The 27210-nt window shown below is 24.8% G+C and overlaps 1 protein-coding gene across 1 annotated transcript; it reads left to right on the top strand.

The window, feature by feature from the left end:
• Window positions 1–466: 466 nt before the first annotated feature.
• LOC129958542 (nuclear transport factor 2-like) lies at window positions 467–11493 on the top strand. The gene is made up of 4 exons (XM_056071084.1): window positions 467–722; window positions 3901–3972; window positions 9415–9513; window positions 9983–11493. The coding sequence occupies exons 1-4, from the start codon at window positions 615–617 to the stop codon at window positions 10094–10096; spliced, it is 393 nt and encodes a 130-aa protein (XP_055927059.1). The 5' UTR covers window positions 467–614; the 3' UTR covers window positions 10097–11493.
• Window positions 11494–27210: the final 15717 nt, after the last annotated feature.

Below are 27210 nucleotides of genomic sequence, written 5' to 3'. Positions count from 1 at the left end.
CATATAATTATTTATGGCAATGTATAATATTTATAGCAATATTTTTAAACTAATTTAAATGAATCAGAAAATTGGAATTTAATAAATAATTTCAAAAAATGCAGCACTATATCATAATCCTAATTATGCTAGAGACATAATTAATAATTGGTTTATTATCAAAAATGTCATTATTATAAGTTATTATATAAATAATAAGCTAAACTTAGCTCGTTTACATAATTTCGACTCTATTTTGGTATATAATTCAGAGAGTTGGCTAAGTAATTTTGGAATACTTCAATTCCAACTAAGCAATTTTTAATTTTCAATTTTTGATCTAGTAATGAGAAAAACCTCGTATAAGTTGTCTTAAATCATTTGCAGTCAACGGCAAAATTCCGATCAGCTGTTATGGCTTTCATCCGTCACGTGACTATGACGGCATGTGAATAAGACCCATTCGTTGACAGTTTTTCTCCCCCTCCCCCCTACTCCAGAACGATAGATATCTTTCTGGTGTTACTTGTGTCTGTAACTGAGAAATCGAAACTGTTTATTCTTGAGTTTGTTTTCCTATACAGGGGATTGTATTTATTGTTTATTAGCGTATATATACACTTGTACATTTTAATATGTCCTGGAATCTGCAATATGATCAAATTGGAAAAACATTTGTGCAACAATACTACACTTTTTTTGATGACCCAACTCAGCGTGGTGCTTTGGCTAATTTTTATAATGTAAGAAATCTTGTCTAATCTCTGAAAAATTTACCAGAGTTTTGAATTTATTCACTCAGTTTTTAAAGAAGAGAAATAAAAATTGTCGAATGTTTGTCGAATTTAATTAATGCTACATAACTATAAGTTGTTTTACTTATTTATTTCATTGGACCTTTATGATTTGTTCAATTCTAGGTTGTTACACAATTCTTATCTTAATTAAATCAAAATATATTTAAATGAACATTATAATATTTGATTTTTGCATACATGTAATAAGCACTGGTATTTGACATTTGTTAATTAGATATGTGTATCACTAAATATTTCTCCCCCTTTTTTAAATGTTTATATAAAAATTCAGTGTTGTGAAATTTTGTTTTATGCTTGATTATTTTATATCCTTATCGTAAATTTCATGATTGTATATTAAATCAAATGCATGGACTACGGTTAAAAATGCATAGAATGCAACTAGGAATATATTTAAAGAGATGTTGTACAGAAGTATACATTTATAATTTTTTCATACTTCATAAATGATTCTAAAGTATTCTAAATCTAAAAATGTACTATATGTATATATTCTGTAGTAAAATATTTGAATCATATTAAGATTTCTATTATTCTTAAAAGTTTGTGTGGATATCTTTATTTCATGCTTAGTTATTAACTCATATACATATTAATGGAAGCTAATTGTTTCTTTAAAGTAAACTGTTTCAATCATGATGTTTCATTTTAAGTTTGATCTGTTCTTTATGACATGCATATTTTCAATATTAAAAGTAACAAGGAGAATTTTTTGTTTTCATTTTTGAAATTAATGCTGAAACATTTCTATAGTTGTCATCTTTGGAAATATCAGGTATAAACTTATTCTTTCAAGAGATTTATTCTTTCTTGACTGACAACAGTTACTTAATGGATAATATAAAGCCAATCTTAGTCTGATCTAATGTTTACAAAACTCTTTATTTAGAAGCAGTAAAATTGTAAGTCATTTATCAAATAATGCTTGCCAACATAAAGCAGTTTTTCTCTTGTTTAAACATCAGTTTTAAGTGGTGTGAATATTGGTGATTATTTTTCATTGATATCATCAAACCCATACATAGCTAATAGTCATTAGCCAAGTAGGTTCTTTAGCATCCTCATATTTTGTATAATGTCTTAAATGTACATGGGCTGTCATTTTGGTTTTTAAGGGGGGGGGGGGAGTAGGGAAATTTTTTGTCTTTGGAAGAGAATCTTGAGCATTTCCGTATTTTATGGTAATTGAATAATCTATGAATTAGAGGGTTAATGAATAAGAAATGTAGTAAAATTGAATAAAATGTGCTATTACCATATTTCAATATTGGCTTTAGCTTAAATTTCAATCTAACAGTTACAGAATAAATTACAAAAATTTTTCAAGCAAAGAAAAGTTAATTGTGTAATAGAATTGTGGAAGTATATTTATATGAAAGTTTATTGTGAATAATTTTGTTATGCACATGTTTATTCAGATACACTGTTACAATTTATGTGTTGAGCCAATGTAAATTTGTGCAGTTTGCATTGATATTCTAGAAATATTCATTTTTTTTTCTCGAACGGAATAATTTCTCACAAATGGTCATGCTCTTGATATTGGATCATCAAAGTAGTATGAATAATGGTTCATCTTTTAAGTCTTTATCACTCTTTGCAATTATTTCAAAACTTTACTTTTTCAATTTTTTTTTTTTATATATTTTTGTTGACTTTTTCTTACTGAGTTCACGATCTTACGCACTTACAAATTATTACATTTTGTAATCGTTTGCTATAACTATAATTAAGACATGAAAATGTATTGTTACTGTGCAAAGCATCATTGTATATAGAAATAAAAAGAATTGGGTTACATCAGATACAGTAGCAAATAACTGGAGTCCATTTTTGCATTTTTTGTAGCTCCTATCTCTCCCAAGTCATAAAAAAACTGCTTGCACTTCACTTGTCTTTTTTTTTTTTTTTTTCCCGCCACCTGTTCTGTGTCTTTTAGTTTTCTATGTTTTCTTTTCCCCTATGTTTATTTTTTATTGGAATTTTTTTTAACCATTCCTCTTGGATATTTGAGATAAACACTTCTCTAATTACTTGTTTTTTTTTTTGTTTTTTTTTATGTATTTCTTTGGTTATGAGTAAATTTTACAAATCAAATTAATTTTTCTTAATAGGAAGAAGTAAGCATATTTTGGAATACTTTTTGTAAATATACCTTTCAGCATTAATTGAGAATACAGTATGTGCAATGATCAATTTATATACACATGGGGAATTGTCTTTTAATAAACTTTAATTTTCTTTTGATATACGTAGATATAAACATCCTATAATCTTATAAACTTCTTGCAATCAATGTAAATTTTGCTTATTAAACGTAACTACATATATTTCAGAACTTGAGAAATATCTTTTGCAGCACTTCAGTATTCTGATTTGTTGGGATATCACTGATTCTATCATTCAACTATCTTAACAACTGATTCACAAAAAGTATTACTGAAAATTTGTTCCTTTAGACTTTTTCTTTCATTTGTTTTCTTAATTCCTTCCTAGTTTAATTTGTTTCTTTCATAAACAGAATTTAGGCTGTTTTATGAAAACGCTAGATATTTGTACAATTTTTATTAAATATAATGTGGAAGAGTGAAGTAGAGAAATTTCTTCCATTTATCCAATATTGATTTAAATGAAAATAATACTATAAATAAAATCAGTTCACAGTTTGTATGATTTTTTCCTTTGATGATCAAACAAATATTCTAAAACACAAGGAAAAAAACTTGTTTCTTTTTTGCAGATCTAATAACAGAACCCTTATGACAAAATAGCATTCAGTTTAGATGCAAATATGGAAGACTGTGGAAGAATTGTTACTAGCATAATATATGATAATTTATAGCAATTCTGACAATTATTACTGGCATATAATAATTCAATTGCAATAAATGAGGTTGGTTTGCATGCTCTTGGTTTAAAAATTGCTCTCTAAAAATTTGTAAAACTCAACCAAGACAAAATTGCTTTGATTTCTTCTACTTTAGTTCTGAATTCTTCTGTCAAATTTAAAAAATAATTTTTCATCCAAATATTACAAATTCTAATTAAGATTTATTGATAATAAACAGTATAAATAATAATAATTATTTTTCTCATTGTTTAGGAAGATAAATCTTTGATGACTTTTGAAGATCAGCAAATATTTGGGCGAACAAAAATTATGGAAAAAATACAGGTATGTATTTTGAATAATCTAAGGATTATTGGTTGTTTTTAGAAAATAATTTAAATATTTTTAGATATGAGAAATTCTGCAAAATAGCATATATAAGTGTTAAAAATGCTTATTATAAAAAAAGTCAGCATTTTTTTTTTTTTTTTTTTTTTTTCAGACAGGAAGTTTGACTTACTAGTTATTGTAATATTAATAGTCTCTTTGAAATAATGTCTACTATCAAATAATTTTATATTAAAAATTAGAATAATATTAAGAAAAATCAGTTAAATATGAATCTATTTTCATTATTTGGGTCTTGAATTAGAATTTTGGATAAAAGCAGTGCAAATTGCTAATAATGATTTTTAAAAAAATCTAATCTCTAATTCTAATCTGTGTAATAAATTTGAATTTGCTTTATGTGGTATAAACTTTGCAAATGATTGATCACATGACTTGATTCTACCCACCTACATAACATGTAACTTGGGTTTGATTTTCTTCTGTAAATAGAATAATATCTTGAATATGCATTAATCTTCATATATTTACTAATTATTAACATCCAGAGAAAGATTTTCGCTGTAAAAGTCAAAATTTTGAAAACTGATGAATATTTCAGTTGAACTGAATGCATATTTCTTTTGATTATTTAGAATTTTGTTTTAGGTTGATACACACATAAAGGAAGTACTTGAGGAGGTAGTTAAAAAAAAATAAATTGGGTTTATTTTTCAGACTGTAATACATTTTTTTTATTTTATAAAAATAAGAAATAAGCAATATTCTGAAAAGCAATTTTTTTTTTCTTTTATCTGAACAAAGATGATTGTTGTTGATGGAATTGTGAAAACAAAATTGTACTTCTCTTTATGGATGAAAAAACTTACAATTTAACTTTGCTTTCTTAACTACAATTTCATTCCTTTGATGAGACGAGTATTTTTATAGTTCAAGCAATGTGCTTTGATGTGGATTCATGGACTTTTTGAAATAATTGGTTCTTAACCTCTGAACATTGCTTTGTTAAAAAAAAAGTGACATAACAAATTCTATTAAATATAGAACTGCCTTTAAAATACAAAATGCGTACATAATGAGAGATACGAGTGATATATATAATGATAAATAACCATCTTTTTTTTTCAACCACAAATATAAGTTGTGGGGGGAAAAAGATCAACAGTATTCAGCTTTACATTGTATATTGGCAAATTCACTTTCGAACAATTATATTAGTGTGGTGAAGCATCAAATTTTGAGAGAATTATTTATGGACCATTCTTCTGGGTGTTTTATAACCTAAATGGTTTTCATCATAAGTTTTGATTTCTTGGCATTTTCACTTTTGCCCAGTTTCTTGAAGACTCTTATAGAAAATGTTTTATAAAAGGCATTTATAGTCATAAGTTGTAAATTTTTTTGTATGTCTATTTCTGAAAAATCATATTGCATTACTGATTTGGCATATTGTTTTGTTCTGGGGTGTTTTGAACTCTTTAACATAGGTTGTTGTGTAGAGACTTTCATAAAAGGCATCTAGTGGCAAACTAAAATAGTGTCCACCTTATTGTTTAAATTATAATCTTCATAATTTCTTCACTCTTGTGAAACTTTATACTAAAGAGGCTAAAACTGATATTGCAGTTAAACCTAAATAATATATAAAACATTTTTGAACTAATATGGTTTACATATTACAAGCTAATTGCCCACAGTGACCAGGTGGTTTACATATGGAATTAATGGTATTAGTTCTATAATGTCGACGAACTTGAAGTTAACTACTGGGATTATTTAATTTCTTGCTGGCAGAAAACATTCTTTATTACAAAGAACAAAAATATAAATAAGAATATAACAAAACAGTGTATAAAACTAAATATTTGAACTAAATTTTAATGCACAAACCAAATGAAAATGTATTGAATATTTTGATGCTGGTAAAAGTTCATGATTTAGGCTTATACATTTAACTTTAAAGAAAGCTGTAGGCAAAATGACATTCTAAAAAGTTTAAAAAATGTTTTAGGTCAAGCATGAATTTAAATTACAGTAATTCTCATTAATTAGCTTATTATGAGGTACATATTTAAGTAAATTATATTAAATATTTGAATAACAACTTAATTGTTACAGGTGCTTTTATCTTGAATCAGTGCAACAATCTTAAAGTCACAATTAAATATGCCCAGAAAATATAAAAAGGATATAGCAGCTATCTAAATCATTTATCTGTATAAAAATTGAACTGCATCGCAAATCCAATCCTGAACTATAAATTATTATATACGTAATGATAATAATAAAAACTGCAGCAATAGGAAAATAAAATAGCATCCATGAACTGTAAAGTATCTAAAAAAATTACACTCTTGGATTTAAAAAAAATTATTTCATATATACATAATCAGCTATAAAACAGTTATACACGATTAAATGGTTAAAGTTATACACGATTCCAATGGTTATTATAGTAATTGCATGTATTTGGCGATTGGCAGCCACATATTTTAGTTATATCTGATAAATGAAAAACATAAAATAATAGCTTTAGGTATTTTAATTTTTAAAATAAAGATAATTGAAATTCACCATGAAATAATTATGAAATTTATAATTGAAGATATTTGCAGTTTAGGAAGATATGAAAACCTCAAGAGTAATTAATGTATCTTTAATAAATATCTCTTGACAGATCCAGTGGCAGATTTTCTATTAAGTTACCAAGGGCCACTGAAATAAGGGGGGAGGGCGGGCAATCTTTGTCTTAAAAATGCTATTTACTTGATAGTTAAATGAATAAATTTTTAAAAGATACTGTTATTTTAATTATAAAATCTTTTTAGTAATGAAATATTTGGACTATAATGTGCATTAACAATGAGTTAAAATCCTTTATGAATGCACAATCACTTATTTATGATGTATTGGAATATTAATCATTCTGTATGTTACCTTCTACTTGATAGGTTCTGCAGAATTTTTATTTTATATTTGTTTGAATTTCCTACTACTTTATAATCTGTCATAATAATTAAATGCTGTTATTTGGAAGTAAGGAAATCATCAGTTAATTATGGTTAGTTTTTCAAGAATTTTATTAACATGTTTGTTTTTAATTTTGTAACATCACATATACCATATTAATTTGTTTTGTAAACTGTTAGATATCTAAATTATTATTCCACTATTTCAGTTTCTTTTGTTGTTTTATATAAATGGGAACAATTTAAAATTCTATGAAAACTTTGACTATTTAAAAAAAATTGTCATTATTTATTTAATAATTTGAAAATGCTAAAGAAAAAAAGAAGCAGAAGCTATGAAAAATTGTTGAGGTCATTTTATTTGATCTTGAATCTTACTAACATTCTTTGCAAGAAAACGTAAATTTTTCTTAATAGTTTTTTCTGAAAGATGTCGTTAGTTTATATCATTTGATCTTTTCCCACAGGTTACTAATTTTTGCTCTATAAATATATCAAAGCTAGATATTTAAAATAATCAATAATAGGATATACTGTACATATGGTTTGCTGAAAATGTGGAATTGTCTAATACTAATTGTTACCATCTAACTAATCTACTAATTGTTATCACCAATAGTTGTATTTACTTGTAATACAAACGTATCTAGTATGGCTAATACTTTAGAATTATATAGGATTGTTTCGTTATCAATTTTCTGAATCTTATGTTAATAAATAAGTTTCTAAGACTTTATTTTCAAGTTTCTTCAGCATTTGTTTTTTCTTATAGTAGTCTATTATGATGGTTGGGTGTTTATAAGTTGTTTCAGAAAATCAAAAATAGAAATAATATACTTTTTTAACAATACTTTCAAGTTACCTTTCTCCCTTTAATAAAAAATATAGTTATCTATATTCTTAATGAAATTTTATGGAAATATACATGTTTTCATAAAATCTTATGTGGAATTAATCCTAAAATTTATGAAATCTGTATGTAATTGATATAATAATTTGTTCAATTCTTTCTTTGAAATTCCTCTTATGCACTTGGACATTCAGAACAATATAGTCTTCTCTGATATTTGATGTGTTATTTTATTATTGCTGTTTGCCTCCTTGGTATATTACAAGGGTTTTCGTAATACAAATTGATAATCAGGTATTTTAAATTGTTTTTCCCAAGGTTTTTAAAATACAAATTGATAATCGGGTATTTTAAATTGTTTTTGCATAAAAGAAATACTCAACCTATTCTTTATAGTTTCCACTTGCCATATTATCTATATATAGTTTAATTTTAGTATGTGTGAGGAGATATATTAAATCTGTTTAATATTACTTTTTCGCTCCCATTTAGATGATTTGCGTTATGAATGGATGTGTATGAACTGGAAGAATTTTTAAAATAAAAATATATTTCTTTGTGATGCAGTCCTGAGTATTCATAAAGTTCTTAACTAATTCTTTATTATAAAAAATTTCTGTGCAGTTGAGATTATTCATAAATTCTCTAAAATATTTTATTCAAAACATCATTGATTTCTCTTGCTGGGCTTTAATATGAGCTGACAAATTTTTCCATTCTAGCATGTGTTTGTATTTTCAAAGCTTTGAGTATTTTATTAGCTAAAAATAAATTTCATATAAAATACTTATATACTGCAAATCACATCATTTGAATTTTTATTTTATTAAAATATTTCTAGAGTATTGATTTTATATTGAGATTAAAATTTTAGTCTGCTGATCATATTATGTGAGAAGTGTAATTTATTTTGGATACCTTAAGATATTATTTTTTATTAGATTGTTTGTTTTGAGATGTAAACCAAGGATATGATTTAATCCTTTGAGTACCAATTTATTTGAAATGGCTTTTGGATTTGGGACAGATTTAGTTTGCTGTTGCAAAGAATATTATAAAAAGATAGTACATTTTGTATGTTTGAATAACAAATTAAACTTGTATTATTAAGTAGTTTCCTTTAGCCAAAACAAATGCATGACAGGTTTTGGCTATCAAATATACTCAAGAGATTAATATGCATTTATTAATATTGAAATTAATTTGTTTCTTGGCATTTAATAATTAGTTTTTAGAATGGCAAGTTGATAATGCAGCTCAATATATATACTATAAACTTCTTATCTCTATGAAACCTGCTCAGTTTTCAGTTGCATGAAAATATTATTAGAAAAGTTTCCATTAAAAATAACTTTTTGCCTTAAGATAATATACACTAAAATAATAGGATCTTAATTGTAATATTATGGAAATAATAACTTAATGATAAAACATGTTAAATAATACTTGAAATATAAATAGTTCAGAGATGACCTACCATTTCATCTCAATCAGACTTAAAATGTATTAAAATAAAAAATTTTAATTTTTTATGGAAATATTAAGCCTGTAAAATACATATATATATTTCAATTTTGCTTTGTATAATTCTTTTTTTCTCTTTCTCTCTCTTTTAAACAGAGCTTAACTTTTCAAAAAATTGTCCACAGTATTACTGCTATTGATACACAACCAATGCTAGATGGTGGCATTCTCATTTGTGTACTTGGACAACTTAAGGTTGGTATCATATTTTGTTAAAACATGTGCCAGATATATAATTTTTTGAAGATACTAATGGCTATAAAAATTTATTGATTACAGTATTTAAATAAAATAGTTGTTCCAAATAGGAGTAGTTGTCATTGAATAGAATATAAGCATATTAATTTTTTTAATACATTGATACACTTAAATTCTGTATTGATGACCATTGTCTCATTTGGTTGCTTTCTTCAAAGTGCCTATGAAACTGAAATTTACCATCTACTTTAAAAATAAGTATGACTTTTGCAACTTAAACAGTGGTTGAGAAAATATTATGTCTAGAACTGTTTGTGTCTTTAAATGCCACTGTTATTTTGAAATATTTTAACTTAAATTACTGAAGTAATGAATATTTTAATTATTAACTTGATATCTAATATATGAATATTTATTTGTATGCATTCAATACATGTCAAAATTGATAAATATATATTTTTTTCAGACTGATGATGATCATCCTCACACCTTTCACCAAGTATTTGTATTAAAAAGTTTAGGAGACAGCTTTTATGTAGAACATGATGTATTTAGATTATCTCTGCATCACATTGGTTAGAATATATTTCTATAGTCAAAAACAAATAATGGATTTGAATATAAAGAGAGCAACAATCTTTACTTATTTTGTAAGTTTCAGTAATAATTCTGAGAGTTTGAATGGAATGTCGCTATTACAATGTATTTAAATCATGAAGACATTGATATCTCATCTTTCATAATCATGAAATGCACTATTCAGATGCATTAATTTGTTGGGAATATTTGCAATTGCATGTAGTATGTAATTTGTTTTTTATTGACAAGCAAATGTTTTGTAATGTTTATTCATTTGTGAGCATTTTTATTCTGCTCTAAGATTGTTTTTACACTGCTGATGAATTCGTTTTTTAAAGCGTTATTGGGTGTTTGTTATATCTATTGTCATTTATCTATGTTTGTAATGTGCAGGCACTTTAACAAAATCGAAAGTTATTTATTATGATGCCTAAAATGTATAAAACTTTTATGTGTGTAAGAAAATAAAATGGTATTTATTTTTTGCAGTGGATCAAAGAGATGTACATTGCATTTTTATTAAGCCATAAAAAATAATCTTTTCAGCATTATTTATTAAATATTCAGTGCTGCACTTTTTGTTCTTCAGTCAAAATGTCATTGTTTGCATTGCCATATTTCTTTTTTGTATTTCTTGTTGATCCAGGAAGCTCATTATTAAATAATTTTATTGAACTAATAAATTTAATTTTTTATTAATTCCTTTTACTATTTTACTCTATATATTTAATGAAATTTTGATTTTGCAATTTCATAATACCTTTTTCTTTTTATAAACACTGATAACTGAATAATAAGTTGATAACTGATTAATAAGTTGAATTTCAAACGTTTTACATATAAGGTAAAAGACTAAAGGAACATTCAAAATTTGTCTCTTAAAAAAACATAATAAGAATTTAATAATATTTTACATGTAATTTAAACATTAAAGTATGCACTCTGATAAGTGCCATGTAAAAAAATAAATAGTAAAAAAGCATCCTCCCTTACTATAGATGTAAAAATTCATAAACATAAGCATTAGAAAGATGGATCTTGAATTACTGGGCACTATAATTTTATAATTTATAAAAATTAAAAACTCTAGTTAGAAATTGCATATTAGATATCTCTTAAACAAAAGAAATAAAACTGCATAAATTATGGCATTATTGAAGCATAAATAATTTATGGCTTATACATAATTTAGTAAGATAAGACAAATTAAACACCTTTTACATTTTTATAATGTATTCTGCTAGAATATCTAAATGGTTTCTAATCATCTTTAATATTTTTGCAAGGGGGAAAAACATTTATTTACTGTAGAACATTGTATTTGATTTTTTCAAAGTGAAAATACCTGTTGCAAATCAAAGTAATGTATACCATTTGATTTTGTATGAATTAAATATCATGATTTGTCAATGTTGTAATGCTTGAAAAAGTGGTTTCATGTTTAACCTACAGTTTTTCATTTTTTAAATTAAATATTCAGCTCATTAAATTTTGTTTAGTATCTAAAATATCATTTATTGAAAGTTAAAAAAATAAACATAAATTACGAAAAAAAAAAAGCCAAACAAAACAATTAAAACCAACAAACCTTTAATGATTATACATGCTTATAGGAAATTAATTCTTATTTTTTTTTAATTAAAAAAGTTTCCAAATATTTATTTGATAATTTTGGGGAAAATGTATCTGTTATTTGTGTTTGCATGCATAACTGACTTTTTTTGTGACTAAGGTAAAAAAAAAAAAAAAAAAGCCAAACTAAACAAAACAATCAAAACCACCAAACCTTTAACGATTACACATGCTTATAGGAAAACAAATCTTATTTTTTTTTTTTTAAATTAAAGTTCCCACATATTTATTTGATAATTTTTAGCAAAATGTATCTGTTATTTGTCTTTGCATAACTGACTTTTTTTGTGACTAGGGTAAACCCTTTTTAAACTTCTATAAGGAATCCCCCCCCCCCTTTCCTTCTCATGTAATTAAAAAAAAACAACCTAACAGCTACCAAACAGTGGCAATAGAATTTCATAAAATTGTTTTTCTCTAACTCTTTAACTGATATCAATAACCAATTTCTTAATGAATGATGGAACTGTAAAATTAAATAGGAATTTAACTATCAATATTAATTATTTCAAAAAATTTCAACAAAAATTTGATATATTTTAAGATATTAGTGGTTTATATATGCTAAACGTAATGCTTTAGAAAGATGAAATAATAAAAATTGTTTTCAGATTTACCTATTTGTGAAAGATTTGTTTTTTGACATAAATTGTAAACACTCTCTACAAATGCTCTTTAATAGAAAATTTTTGTTTTAATATTTTGAACAGTATTGCCCTTTCAGTGTCATCTTAATTAGATTTGTTCAATGAAAGTAATCTAGTGTGTGCAAAATACAGCAAGTTATGGATATAATTCACAGTTACTTGTAATTTTCAGTATTTCAATGTTATCCTCTTAATTTTATTGGAAAATCTAATTTTACTACCTTTTTCACTCAACTCTCAAACTATTGTGATGGAGTTCAAATACACTTATTCATCAAGTTTATAAATAATGTTGAATATTTATCATAAAGTATCACATACTGTTTAAAGGCAAATGGTTTTTCTATTTGAAAATCAGTCACAAATTTGAATTCTTAAATTTTTTTTAACAATCTAAATAACTTCCTTTTTAATCCATTATCATACATACACTTACAATAGTTTTGCTATTCATCTCTTTTACAGGTTATTTTAAGTACTGAATTTTACAATTCACATGAAATTTTTTCTGATTCCAGAGTAGAAATAATAACTTATTGGTTAAAATTTTTTAATCAATTAAAGAATTCTAAGAGATAAATCTTTCATCTAAAGAGGGAAAAATTAAAAGAACTCTAAATGGTATAAACAAAGCTATACTCAACTTTTACACCCAAAATACTTTTTGTTTTATTTTTGGCTTAAATTCATGCCAAAATTTTATATTTACAGTTTCTATCAGTCTTGGTTTTGAAGCAGGTTTATAAAATGCAAATCTGAGCAACCATTTAAAAATCTATTTAGACATAGTGATATAAGCATATAGGGGACTGTATATTTCTTAGATTCTCAAAAAATAGGCATGGAAACAATTAAAAAAATATCTCTGATTATAGGACAAAAAATAGGTTCCCTTTATTTTTTGTAATGTGAAATTTAGGATAATTTCCTTCTAAATTAATAAATTTTTTATGTTCAATTTTAATTTCTTTAGAAATGACTTTTGGATTTTGAATTTTTCTTCAATTTTTTTTTCAGTGAGGATCTTTATTTGAGAAATTTTACACTATTTTAAAATGTAAAATTTTGAAAAGGATATCATGTACATAAATTCTAAATATATTTTATAATCTATGATTTTTTGATGTTGATGTGGATTACGAATAAAATTTAAGTAAATATAATAATACACAAACTTGTATGACAATATGAAACTCCATATACCTGCATTATTCAAAATACTGGAAATCTGAAAGGTTTCTGAAAGAACTAAGTGCAAATGAAAAAAAAAAAAAAAAAAATCAGTGTTTTACAGGGTACAGAAAGCATTGCATATTATGCAAAAGGGTATTAGAACTAAACAATACAAGACTTATTACAGTCAAATAAGTAGTAAAAGTCAAATGGAGTTCCACAGTAATGCTAATATACCCAGAAAAGGGGCTACTGTAATTGCAACAAAAGGTGATGTTATGAAACATTTAGAATATACACATTTTATTACAGCAACAAACTAGATTATTCTTTGAAATTCCTTTTTTGTTGAGTGCTATAGAAGGGAATACCAGACAATGGCAGTTTAATTTGGAATATATTTTTCATGTTTATTAAAGTGCATTAATTTTTACAAATTATAATGCACTGTTTTAAAACAATATTTGCTAAAAATTTCATTTCCATTGAAAATGAATTGAATTTAAAACTTGCAATTATGCGAAATTTTGAGTGGCAAGTTTTCAATGGTCCCTAATGTATGTTTGAACATAAATTAGAACTGGAACTGAATTTAAAAAAAAAATCTCATAGTATTTTTTAGTGTCATTTAGTATATAAGCTCTTTTTATTTATATTAAAATCAACATTTCAAACTTTGACACATAATTACTGTTTCTTCTTGTTGCTTTTATATTTAAACAATTTCATATTACTGAATACTTGATCAATTATTCTCAATGCAACTGACAGTAATTTCAATAAGTTTCAAATGAATTGTTTATAAATATTATTTCAAACAAGACAAATTTAATTGCTTAGCTTTTCGCTGAGAACTGCTCTACTTAATTATAATGTGTAAATTGCTAAGAAGAAGAATTATCATTTGTGATGAATCATCAAAAACAAATTTTAATTCTTTCTCTTATATCATTTAAACATTTAGAATTCTTTATCAATTAAAATCTAAAATAATATTTATACTTAGCAATATATACAAAAATTTTCTTAAGTATTTAATAAATCTTTTCTTTATAATATCTTTCTAAGTTCAGATACCCTTGTCTGTTCCAGTTTATAGACAATTATTATACAATTTTGCTAAATAAGACCATGTATAGTGTTCTTGTAGAAGGCAAAGAATATTCATAATATTATTACTTTATACACCTAAAATCTTAATAATAATCAGTGAATGAGTTAATAAAGCCTGATATGCTCATTATATTACAAAAATTTTGATATTGAAATCTGAAGTGGAGTCATTAGTACAATCAATTCAAAAGACAAAAATCACATTAACAATTTGAAACATTTTAGGTGTCTCTTGGGTACTTATAGAAACTAAAATGATAACCTAATGCAGAACAAATAAACTTTTTAAAAGAAATTATTATTCTATGAACTCAACATATTTCAATATTAGTTTTTCATACTTTTATTAAAGGATTTAGGTATTTCAATAGTTATGATAGCACTAAAATTTATGATTAACATTTATTTCTAAAGATGCTGTTCATACATTTTTTGAATGTTAATTATTTGCTCAAACCTTATCCCACAATAATAAAAAGTTCCCTTTAATTATCAAATGGTTATTAATATTATGCATAAATTATTTTTTAAAAATGTATAAACGGCTTCTATATTTTTAAGAATACACATATAAAATTTCTTAGAAGAAAAAAATCTTTGAATAGTGTAAAACAATTGCATAAATAAATACACTACAAACAATTTCATAAATAAATACACTACAAACAATTTCATAAATAAATACATCCAAAAGTTTTTTTTATCGAAAATTAATTAATATTTCTATGAGAAAATTCTTATTTTATGTAATATAAAAGATTTTAAATCTATAATGCAATGTAGCAACTTACGTAGCTTATACTGTTATTTTATAAAACTTCACCAATCAGTGAATCTTTACATTCTGAGCATAAATAAAATTTTTTGAAATTCATGAAACATTAAATAACTCTAGATAAATATTTTGATATACAGTGGGAGACTGCATAATTATATATTTTTTATTGACAGTTTTCTTTTTTTTCTTTTCTTTTAGTTTCTAATGAACCAATTTTGTCAATTTTTCTAATAAGAAATTCAGGTTAATGTTTTTTATTTTGAATTGCAAACCTAAATTTACTTTAAAAAAATCAGACTGGATAAATTATTAAATAATATAAATTTTAATATTATTTATGTGCAACCAGAACTGGATTGTGTCCCTAAAGAACATAATAATCAAGATATAATGTGGTTGACAAAGGTACAAGTAGTGATGTTAGGTGGATAAATAAATATTTTTTGGGTTATTTACCTATCTGAGACCTGGATATATATTTAGTATTTTCCCTGAAAAAAATGCAATGGTTATTAAATTTTTATCTGAAACTGTAACATATAAAATTTATGTATAAATATCATATTTAGTTTATAATATTTTTAAATTAAAAATTTGACCAGTTATAAAAAAAAAATTACTAACAAGATTATAAATAAAATGCTCTTGCATTTAAATGGCATGTCAGTTTAATTTACTTTTTCTTGTCAGAAGCAATTGCATTTAAAATGGAATAATAATTTTTAATATTGTTTATGGTAAGTTAAAAAATTAGTTTGCATTTTGGAACAAATAAAAAGATTAAACTTATGCCTAGAGTTGAATGATCCAAAAGTTCAACTGGGCAATAGGCAATATAATAATGTAAAGAACATCTTTCTAGACCTGTTTCCAATGTCTCTGTTTGAAAAAGCCAATTCTCAACAAGTTTAGGAGAAGAAAAGAATTTAGTAATGGTCTAATTTACCTTGCATCCAAGATTTTTAAACTCAATAATGCAAGGAAGTGACTTGAAATCTTCTAACTTTTTTGATGGTTTAAAGATTTCAAATCATTTCCTTAATTCATTAAAGAACTATGGCAGCAAATGAAGTTGGGCAGTATTCAGATGCAGAAAATTTTGTTTGTTATAGAGAAAAAGGAACAGCTATAGGAAAGAAAAATACTGTAAGTAGAATTAGAAAGTACGAGTCTGTTATTATGATGGAGGAGTTTGCATTGTACCAATATTATAGCTGAAGAGGCCTTGAGCATTTTAAGCGACTTGATATGCATGTTGCAACTTACAGTTGGATTCACTGTTAAGAAAAAAAATTATTTGACATTTGAAAGAATAGCTTAGATTAGAGAGAGTAGCATTTGATTGAGTAGCTGTTTTCGAATGCATATTAATTTCCGTTTCTCATATGCTTTATTTTTTTCTAAAAATCTAATTTAAGATTTTTTTTATTTGAAAAGTGAAAATTCTATACCTTAACGATGAAATTCACCAATTTTTGTATTTTTTTTATGATTTGCAGAGGTGGATACGCTTTGAACATTTTTTGACAAATTTTAAAAAAAGTATGTTCTTGTATTTGCAATACAAAAATTTGTATACAAGCTTGGAACTATCCTTTAAGGAGATTCAAAATCTAGCAATTGATAACAGAAGAATTTTTTAAAAATTTTTAGTTTAAAATTATCCAGATGTTTTTCACAAAATTTTCTGAAAATTTCAAACATATAGAATAAATATGTAGCACAATTTGAAGTGATATTAACTTTATTCCAGACCATGGCACTTTTTGCTGTTTATTTTATATTTAAGCACTACAAGATTTTGCTCATCTAAATTTTGCCTTGAAATAAAGCAAACCACTTTTGAAGAAAATGTATTATTTGCTTTTGTTTGGCTATAGTTTTGACTGCTTCATTAAACATTTTAGCTTAATATGTTTCTATTTATTTTTGATAATTTTTGGTAAGAAAACACGTTTCAAAGCTTCAACACAATCTATCATTGCATTGATTTTAGTAAAATTGTAAATATTTTTGTAAACAGAAAGGTATATTCTTTTGTTATGATTGGCCAAAAGTTTAAGGTATATGAACTGAATATTCCAAATAAAATATTTTCAGATTTTTCACTGAAACCAAGGCAAAATTCAATATAAATTGAAATTAATGCTATAGAGATGATAATGAGTACCTATTTATATCAATTGAGCAACCTTTCAAATTGATTTTACTAATCTGCATCTAAAATATTTACACTTATTCTTTATATCAGTTTTTTTTTGTTTCCTAATTAATAGAATCATGCCTAGAAGCAGATAAAATATAGATATCAGGATAATTTGTCTGCATCTAGCTATGTTTTTATTTATATTTTATTCAAAAGTTTAAAACTTATTTAAATGCATGATTAATCATATGCAGAATACAATCCAATATGAATCCGATAAAAAAAAATGATAAAAATTAAATTTGTAGTATTTTGGCACACTTATCAAACCGGTATTCATTTTTCGATTATCGTTATGCTCACGAATCTTATTTTTTCATGTTTCTTGAGAATCAATCTTTAAAATGTAAGACTTTTTTCTTTCTTTTTCAAATGTAATTTTCTCCTTGAAAATCTATCATTATTACATTATTTGAAATAGTAGAAAAAATTTTTGAGGGTAGATTTTTTTCTTTTCAAATTTCGATTGATAAAAAAAAGTATTTATAGACATTTTTCGACAATCCTGCCTTTTTTTAAAGAATGTAATTCCTAATTATTAAAATCTTTCTTTTAAATATTGTTAAATATGATTAGCACTTTTAATAATTCTTTAAATACTAATATTTAATGAATTCCTACTTTTTGACTTCTATATTGAAGGTTATGAATATGCTTATGTTTATACAAACAGTTTTTATGAATATTTTTGTGTTTAATATCTTAATCCGATTTATTCAGTGTGATTTTTCTGAAATCATATCTGCAATAAAATTATAAAATTCACCCACATTTTATTCAATTACTTAAAAATCTAGTTTGACTTGAATTTCAATTTGAAGTGTCAAGTTTGAACAGCATATGTTCCATTTATCATAATTACCTGTTTCTATAATTTTATAGTTTTTAACAAAGGAATTACTTAAATCTCTTTTATCAAGAAAGTCGTTTACAACATTGCTTACCTACCTGAACCATGTGTTTAACCATCTCTCCATAAAGGCATCCAGCATTCATTGTATAATATAACGTTGAATATCTAATATGAACTACAAATTTTTTTTTCTTGAGAACATTTGCATAAATGCATGTTTGTATTTACAGTATTACAGTTTGTATGTACAGATGTATTTCTACAAAATTTCACCGTGACTTTTATTGAGCTTTTGGTTTTTCAAACAAACCTATACATTAAGCAAAATAAAAAATTCTGAAATATCGTAAAAATATCCTGAAAATAATAATAAGTAGATGAATGAAATTAGGAATAAAATTATTTGATTTTAATAAATTTTCTATTTTAAATAATGTGGCAGTTAATAAGAGTCACTGAAAGTATTACATTATAACAGAATTAAGATTTATAAAAAGTAGTTTCATGTTCTACTTTCAATGAATCAAACTTTTCTCTCGATTTCCCCATTGGAATGAGAATTTTTAAAAATATATTTCATATTTGAATATATCAGTTATCACATTTTTCAAGTAATATTGCAAACTATTTTAAAGTGCCCTTGAAAGGCTTAGCAGAAAAAGAAGTTGATTACAAATATCATCATGAAGAAAAAATAAAGTGAAAAATCCAATATTTTCCAAAAAATTTGCTCTTATTTTTGAGAATTTTTTAAAAAGAATATCCAAAAACTATAACCAAAATTTTATAATGTATTGACAGCACATTATTTAGAAAGTCTTGATGTGAAAATATTAAAAACTGAATGAGAAGAAGTATATAATAAAAGTGTTTTCTTTTGAAATTTCAAATTTCTATGCATTTTATTTTTTAACATGACAAATATTTTAGAACTTTTCATTTCTATCCAGTTCACATCCAACTACTGCAAAGCAAAGAATTTTGGTCTTAAAGGTATAAAACTTTTTTTATTATTCAATGTTATTTTAAATAAACTAAATTATGTGGACTGCAAGGAAAGTCTAAAAATAATATCTCAACTTTTAAAACATATGCAAAAATAGTAAAATGATAACAAAACCTAAAATCATGCATTATGTAATTACGTCTATTCACTATTCTACTTTTAGCGAGTAATGAGGAAAAGGGAAACCAGTAACATGCTTGAATCATAAAAGGCGATATTTATTGATAAAACTGATATTAACCCTTATGTTCATTTTGTATAGTATACCATACATACAACTTTATAAAAATATACTACCACTATAAAATAAAAATATATATAAAATATAAAAAAAATATATAAAATAAGCTACCTATATACATTTTTTTTTTTTGCTTTTCTTCAAAAAAGCAATCTTACCATGATAAGGATTAAAAATATACATCAAACTTTATCCTTACAGGAAATAAGAAAAGTAATACAATTATAATATTAAGAGTCATTTCTATTTTTTTTATAACTGGATATCCTACTTTTATCTAATGTAAATTTGGAAATAGAAAATAAATGATAAGCAAATCTTTCTTTAATACTACAGAAATAAAAATATTCACGAATTCATTGAATGGAAATGATGCATTTAAAACCTGAGTCAATATTAAGATGATAAATTTATGATTAATTGCACAAGTCTTAACATTAATGGCATAAGTACTTAATACTATTGTTTTGAAATACATTAAAGATAAGTTCCGTGTGGCAAATTTGAAAGTGCTTTGTAGTTTAAAGTGCAACATTACAATTTTTGCTATTAAGTCTTGAAGAAAAATGTTTTAATTTTTTTAAATCAGACATTAACAAGGGCAAAAGCAAATGAGGGATAGATTTGGTGAAACAATAAAATTGAGTTTAAATTTATTATGACATAAAATTGTTACAAATTAGGGATAAAATTAGTTTTAAACAGTTTTTATATATATATTTTTTAATTTCTGTAAAACAAATATGTTACCTCTAGAAAGTGTATTTTAGGATTTTTAAGTGATGTAAAAGTAATCAATAAACATTTTCAATCGATCAAAATTTTGAGAAGTTTTTTATTAGTTAATAAATTAAGTTTTTAAAACTTTTTTAACTGAACATCTAATGTACAAGCAGTAACTTTGAGCCAAATATGGTAGCTCTAGGTCCAACTGCCCTATACAGCACTTTTACGAATTTTTGCAATTCACAGAAAATATGCCAACCGAAAAATATTAAAACAATTAAATCAAAAATCCTTTAGGGAAGTTTTTGTCAACTCTTTATTAACTTTTTGTGTTATATATAAAAACAAGTGTCAAATGGCTGAGAAAATTTGTTTAGTTATGTTTTCAAGCAACATAAATATATTAACATACTATGCAAGGCCCTGAATCTTTTCTAGCTTTATTTCATTCAAAGATTTCATAATATGCTATTGTTAGTATTGAATTTATGAATAATCTAACATTGATTATATGTAATTAGTCATGTAATAATTATATCCAATTTTCCCTAAAAACAATCTCATTTATCTTTTTTTGTTTTCAGGATCTAACGAACTAATAAGTGCATTAGAAGCATTATTAAAAATAGAATGATATATGAATGCTGTTTTATAAAAAAATTATAAGAATAGATTTCTATATCCGTTTATAAAATATTCTCATCGAACATTTATTATGGACAGATAAAAATATTTTGGCAATACAGAAAAAACAATTAACATTTAGATAAAGGTTTAGTAGATAGGAAAGTCCTAGATCTATTTCATCAGCTAAATTAAATAAATTTCTAGAAGTATAGAAATTAAATAATTTCTGAAAAATATAGAAATTAAATAATTTTTGGAAAATATATCTAATGGAGCCTAGAATCAAGAATGATATCAATCACATAATGCAATGTAATTAATAAATATTCTATAGATTTTCAATATTTTTTGTTGCTACTTTCTAATTATAAAATATGATAGCTCCAGTTGTGAAATGTATTTTAAATTTGAAATAAATCCCCACTTTTTTAGGTAATGAAACTCAAAACTTGTTTCAAAATTTTATTCAGTACTTGAAAAACAATGAAAAATTTATGAATAAAGAAAATCTTGACTTTTTTATGTCAAAATATAAATGTAACAAAGCACCCTTCTCTTCTGAACAAATGCACATTTCTCTTTTGCACAATGAGGCTTCTACCCAAGTATTTATGATATGGATGAACTTTGATGCAAGGTATTTTTTTTTCCATAGATATAAAAGAGGAGAAAAATAATATTTTTTAGTTGTTATTCTTTTGATGGTAATTGATATATTTTAAGAATGTTTAATCATATCTTTTTGTAATAAAAAAAGCTTTGCTTTGTTTATGAGCAAATATACTTATAAATTTTGTATACCATAAAAATAATTTAAGAAATATTTTCTTTTTTTAGTTTCTGAAAGAAATATAAAACTTTTCAATTTTAATCCTGTTTCTGTAAGGAATTTGTTGATAAATACAAATTTTAAAAAATAGATCCATCCTTAACATTTTGAAATCTTTCTATTAGCATTGTACTCTGTTACTGTCAAAGAAGTCATTAGTGCAGAAAACAAAAGCAAAATTTAAAAAAAAAAGTGTTTTTTTCATTTTTGAAAACAAAAATTACAAAAGGAAAAAGCTGGTTGCACCCAACTTAAAAGTAACTGAAGAGGGTGAAATAGATTTTGCCCATACAGACATTTTCGCCCATCTGGAAGTAGAACTGATTTGCAGGAAAATACATCTCCGCCAATAGAAGGGTTAGAAGTGTAAATGATGTACATACAAAAAAAAAAAAAAAAATTAAATACTATTTTTTATATCAAAGAATCAAACAAACCATTCCATTAAAAATGACTGTTAAAATATCAAATGTTGTAAACATGAAAATTAGCTAGTGTCCTCTAAATTATTCAAAAGAGCATGTCAAGAGATTGCTAGTGTGAATAGAATTTATATCGTGGGAAAAATCATAGAATATTGTCAATCAGCAGGCTAATTTGACTGTGGTTAATGATTTCTCAACACTTTCATTTTTGTCACTAACTAAATTTATTACTGTAATATATATATATATATATATGTAACATCAGTTTACATATGAGCAGCCAACAAGAAGTCATATGGGAAATTTAACTTCAATTTATTGGAGGGCATAATTGATATACAGGAAATAACAATGGGACATGTCTGTTTTGGGACACAAAAAGAAAGTCTAAGAAGTTTTTTCCCCTCAGCACTTTTATCGAGAGATTCTTGTAGGGATTTCTATGACACATGTTGTTGATTCAGAAGCAGGGCATATAAGAAAGGAATGCCAAAGCAATGAAACAATTCTCATATAATCAGAGAAAGGAAGGTTAGAAGAAACAAACTACTCTACAATATTTAACACTAAGCAAATTATTTGCTTGTTAATTGAATGCATGTTAATAATTAAGAAATGAACAACTATTTGTTCCATTTAACACACACTGAGATATTTACAAGGTTTATATTCAAGCTAATTAAAAAAAAAACTATATAACAATAAATATATAACAAAGACAAAATGGTGAAATGTTTTCTTTTTTTAAAACTACAAATAGAATTCTCACAACTTTTAAAATAACAAATGATAAAAAAATTTAAACTGCAATTTTCAAAAAATCTTGATGTTAAAAAAAAACATCAGTGACAAATTGATTTCAAAGAATTTTCTCAGCTGTATAAAGATTTATAGTTCAATACATATGAAAAATAAATTACGATATTCAAAAAATTAACTTTTGGGTCCATCTATAATAATCAATGTTTGTAATTAATTATTATGAATGGACTTTATTTTATCTTCTATAAAAGTATTCTTGTGAATTCATAGTTGAAATTTCTTTATATTACTTAATTAGGACATTATATATCATTAATCAATTTATCCATTTTTTAAAAAAAGAAGACATCCATGTTTCAAATAAAATTATGATTAACTGTGCTCTAATCCCTCCAAATGTACCTATACCTCTTTAAAAAGTAGTGTATTTAAAGCATGATCGGGAACATGGTGAAGAAAAAATAATCGATATTTTTTATTATTATTTATTATGAATATTTCATTCAACATATTAATAACTTTTGGGAAAATATGATTGCCATGATATGAAAACAATATAATATTCTATTTTCTAATTCAGATTTTAAATACAGTTGCAGATCAATACTGCTTTTTTTAAAAGCTGATTGAATGTCTAAAAAAATCAAGTCCATAGAAAGTTTTTCTACTGCTGTAAAATAAATAAATAAGCTACAGGGTAAAATGTATTGCATTTCTAAGAATTAGTTACAAGTGGAAGGGGGGAAAGGCAAGGCACAGACAATCATCTGTCAGCTCTATACCAAAAAGATGACACTGTCTGCAGAGAGTATAGGATGTTTTTATTTCTGTTCCAATGGGAAGAGTTTCCACAAAATTTTCTAATTAAGGTGTTATACCCACTTCCTAACATAAAAACTACATAAATCTGGCAAAGCCATAAACCTTTTAAGTACTCAGATTTTTATTATTTTCGAAATATGAATTTGGGTGAAGGCAAAAGGGTTGGGACACATATGAAGTATCCAACCAATCCCTACGGAATTTTACTTGTAAGCATAACAGCATTTCATAATGTAATTAAGAAATCTGAGTATACATTTTTGACATCCTGTTTTGTCCTTTTGAAACAAAAGTTTGATGCAAATCTACAATTTTAGTAACAAAATCACATACCAAATTTCATTTATTCAAGAAGACACATTTTAGAATTATAGCTTTTACATGTAATTGAATAGATCAACAGATGATTAATGGATTTGGCTCAAAATTTGATAAAGATGTATAAATAATAAAATTATGTTTTAAATACTGTCTAATTAGTGCTGTATGTTTTTTAAAATTATTATGTTCACTTATAGGGTTTGACGGTTTTTCAAACAACCAGTTTTTTAAAGTGAATTTGTCACATTTGAAAACTGGTTTTTAAATTAAGAAAACCGATTTTTTTTTAGCAGCTAAAGGCTTAGGCAAAGAGATGCCTATTTATTTACCTTCACAAATCGAAATTATTAAGTTATCTGGAAAGATATTGTCTAGAATATTTCCAAATTCTTATGTAGAAACCGATTTTGACGAAGAGAAAATCAAAGAAACTACTCAGAGTAATACTTTTTTAAAAGAAGCCATGGAAAAATCAATTCATAAGTTTCTTGAAGACACTGAAGAAAAACGTACAAATCCAAAGACACTGAAAGCTGAATTTTCATTATTTAAGGCAACGAATAAAAGAACAAAAAGCTTAGATTTGTTATTTGATGCCAAGAAAACTATAAAACCAAGCTCAATTAAAACCGGTTTTTGGGAAATATCGAATTCGAAAGCTGGTTTTTCACAAAGTCGGTTTTTGCATAAACCCTATTCACTTATACTGAAACCGAAAACAAAATGTCCACTAAACAGATTTGCTCAGAAATTTGATAGCAATGCACACATTTAGTTTAAGACTTTACACCAAACTTTAATTATCTGATTCAAAGCATTTTTTAGTTATTGTGTTTAAAGACATAATTTTAAAAAATGCATTTTCTAAAGAGACAAAGGCTAAAATTTAGAAATTCATAAAAATCAATAGGACCAATTCTTTAAAAATTATGATACCTTTCTCATTGTACACTTCTCACACAAGAAAGTAAAACAGGACATAAACACAACAGCTTTTGATTCTTGCAGTTTTAAGTTTTGATGGCAAACAATTTGAGATTATAGTAAATTACAGAGATACACAACTGTAGTTTCATTCTAAGAAAGAATGAGATTATTTTCTACTAATGTAAATCTTTCTTATTTATCTTTCACATAATTTAAATAAAAATAATTAATATCCTGCTTTTATTAATCTTTAGAATTAAAAAGAAACATTAGAATAATTTAGTCCAAGAATTATATAGTAAAAACAAAGAAGTGAAAGGATGTTTTTAATTCTGATGTTCACCATCAACTTATTTTCATATTCCATACATATTTTTTAAAGTAAGAAAACATTCATGAATTATTCAAATTCTTTTCCACCAAAAGAAAAAAACATATAATTCTCTTTAACTTTCTTAGAATGAAATTTGCCAAACTGCACAAATAAGAATCCTCAAAATAAATAAATAATTTTTTAATAAAATTAATTCCATATAATAATTTTTACAATAGGATATATTTTGAAGATATTATTTGCTTCTAAAAATATTATGAGTTTTATGCATAAAACTGCTATTTTTATACAATAGAGGAACAAATTTAACTTAGCATAAAGCAGTTTTTTAAATTATTAGAAATTAACTTAAGTTTTAAAAAGTAATAAAATTATTAGAATTAATTACTACAGTTATTATTAATTACAGCTGATTGAAGAACACTTAAAAATCTGAACTTATTTTTTATAATACTTATTTATATATTTTTTTTTGTTTCATTTTTTTCAGAAAGTTCAATGCATTGCATTTAATTACTGAAACATCTTTATTCATATTTTAAAGTATTAGCCAATAAAAAGTAGTTCTACCGTATTGATAATTACATTATTCAACCACAAATTGTTTCTGGAATTTTAAGAATTGTCACAATGTTATGCTGATAATATGAACAATAATCTATTCCTTGAAAGAGGGGAAAAAAATCTAGAAACTTTGTTCATTTTTCTCTATTATGAAGTTGCAATGTCTGTATTTCATATACATTAAGTATTTATAAAAAAGTTTCTTAAAATAAGAAAGATTAAACATTTTTGAAGAATAAAACATGATTTTCAGTTTTTCTGCACTCTTATGTAAAGTGTCAGAATTCCTTTTACAAAATCTTGATAACTATATTCAGACATTGAAGCAACTGTAATGTCATTCTTTTTTAAATACATTACCCTGAAAATATTTCTGAGCATCTTGAAAATTGTGCAATTTAATGATGCCTCTTTGAATTACAATATCTAGAAAACAGGTTAGAGGTAAACAAATTCTAAGAGTTTATGAATGAAGCCATGAGTTGTTAACATCAAAACATTCCCAAAATTTTGAATGGATAAATATTCTGAACTCTTCAACAAAAGAAGAGAAAATATCAACAATTACTTATTTTATCCATTATTGGGAAAAAATTATTTTAACTTATGAGATTAAAAGTCACTAAACCAGCTTCAAAAGAAGTTATACTAATATTATTACAGTGAATTTTGGCACATTCAAATATTTTTGCTTAATCTCATGAATTTCCTATTGCTTTCATTAGTTAAATACATTCAAACTTTATGTCTTAATGATAGTGAATAAATATTTATGGTAATCAATTCATTTGAGAACTTAACTGCTACGCAATATATTAAACCAAACTATACTCAAATACTTCATTTTTTTTTGAAAATTTTATAAACTAAGCTTTTAAAATTTATGAAGTTTTTAACATATTTATTCTATATTGTTTATTATGTGTTACTTTATGAAACTGTTAAATGGTAAGAATAAAATTTTGCTTCTTAGCTTTAGTTTAAAAAATTGTCATTGTCTTTTGCTTACTCAATTTTAAACAAAGTTTTTTTAAATTCAAATTTTGGGTACATGAAATTTTTATCAGAATGCTTTAGGATTTCAATTTCCACTGCTCTTCATCATTTTTTAGTGTTTTTGTTGAATTAA

This window comes from Argiope bruennichi, chromosome X1 (assembly GCF_947563725.1).
Source record: "Argiope bruennichi chromosome X1, qqArgBrue1.1, whole genome shotgun sequence".
NCBI classification, from domain to species: domain Eukaryota; kingdom Metazoa; phylum Arthropoda; class Arachnida; order Araneae; family Araneidae; genus Argiope; species Argiope bruennichi.
The sequence above is the reverse complement of the archived record's forward strand: the minus strand, read 5'-3'. Positions and strand labels throughout refer to the sequence as shown.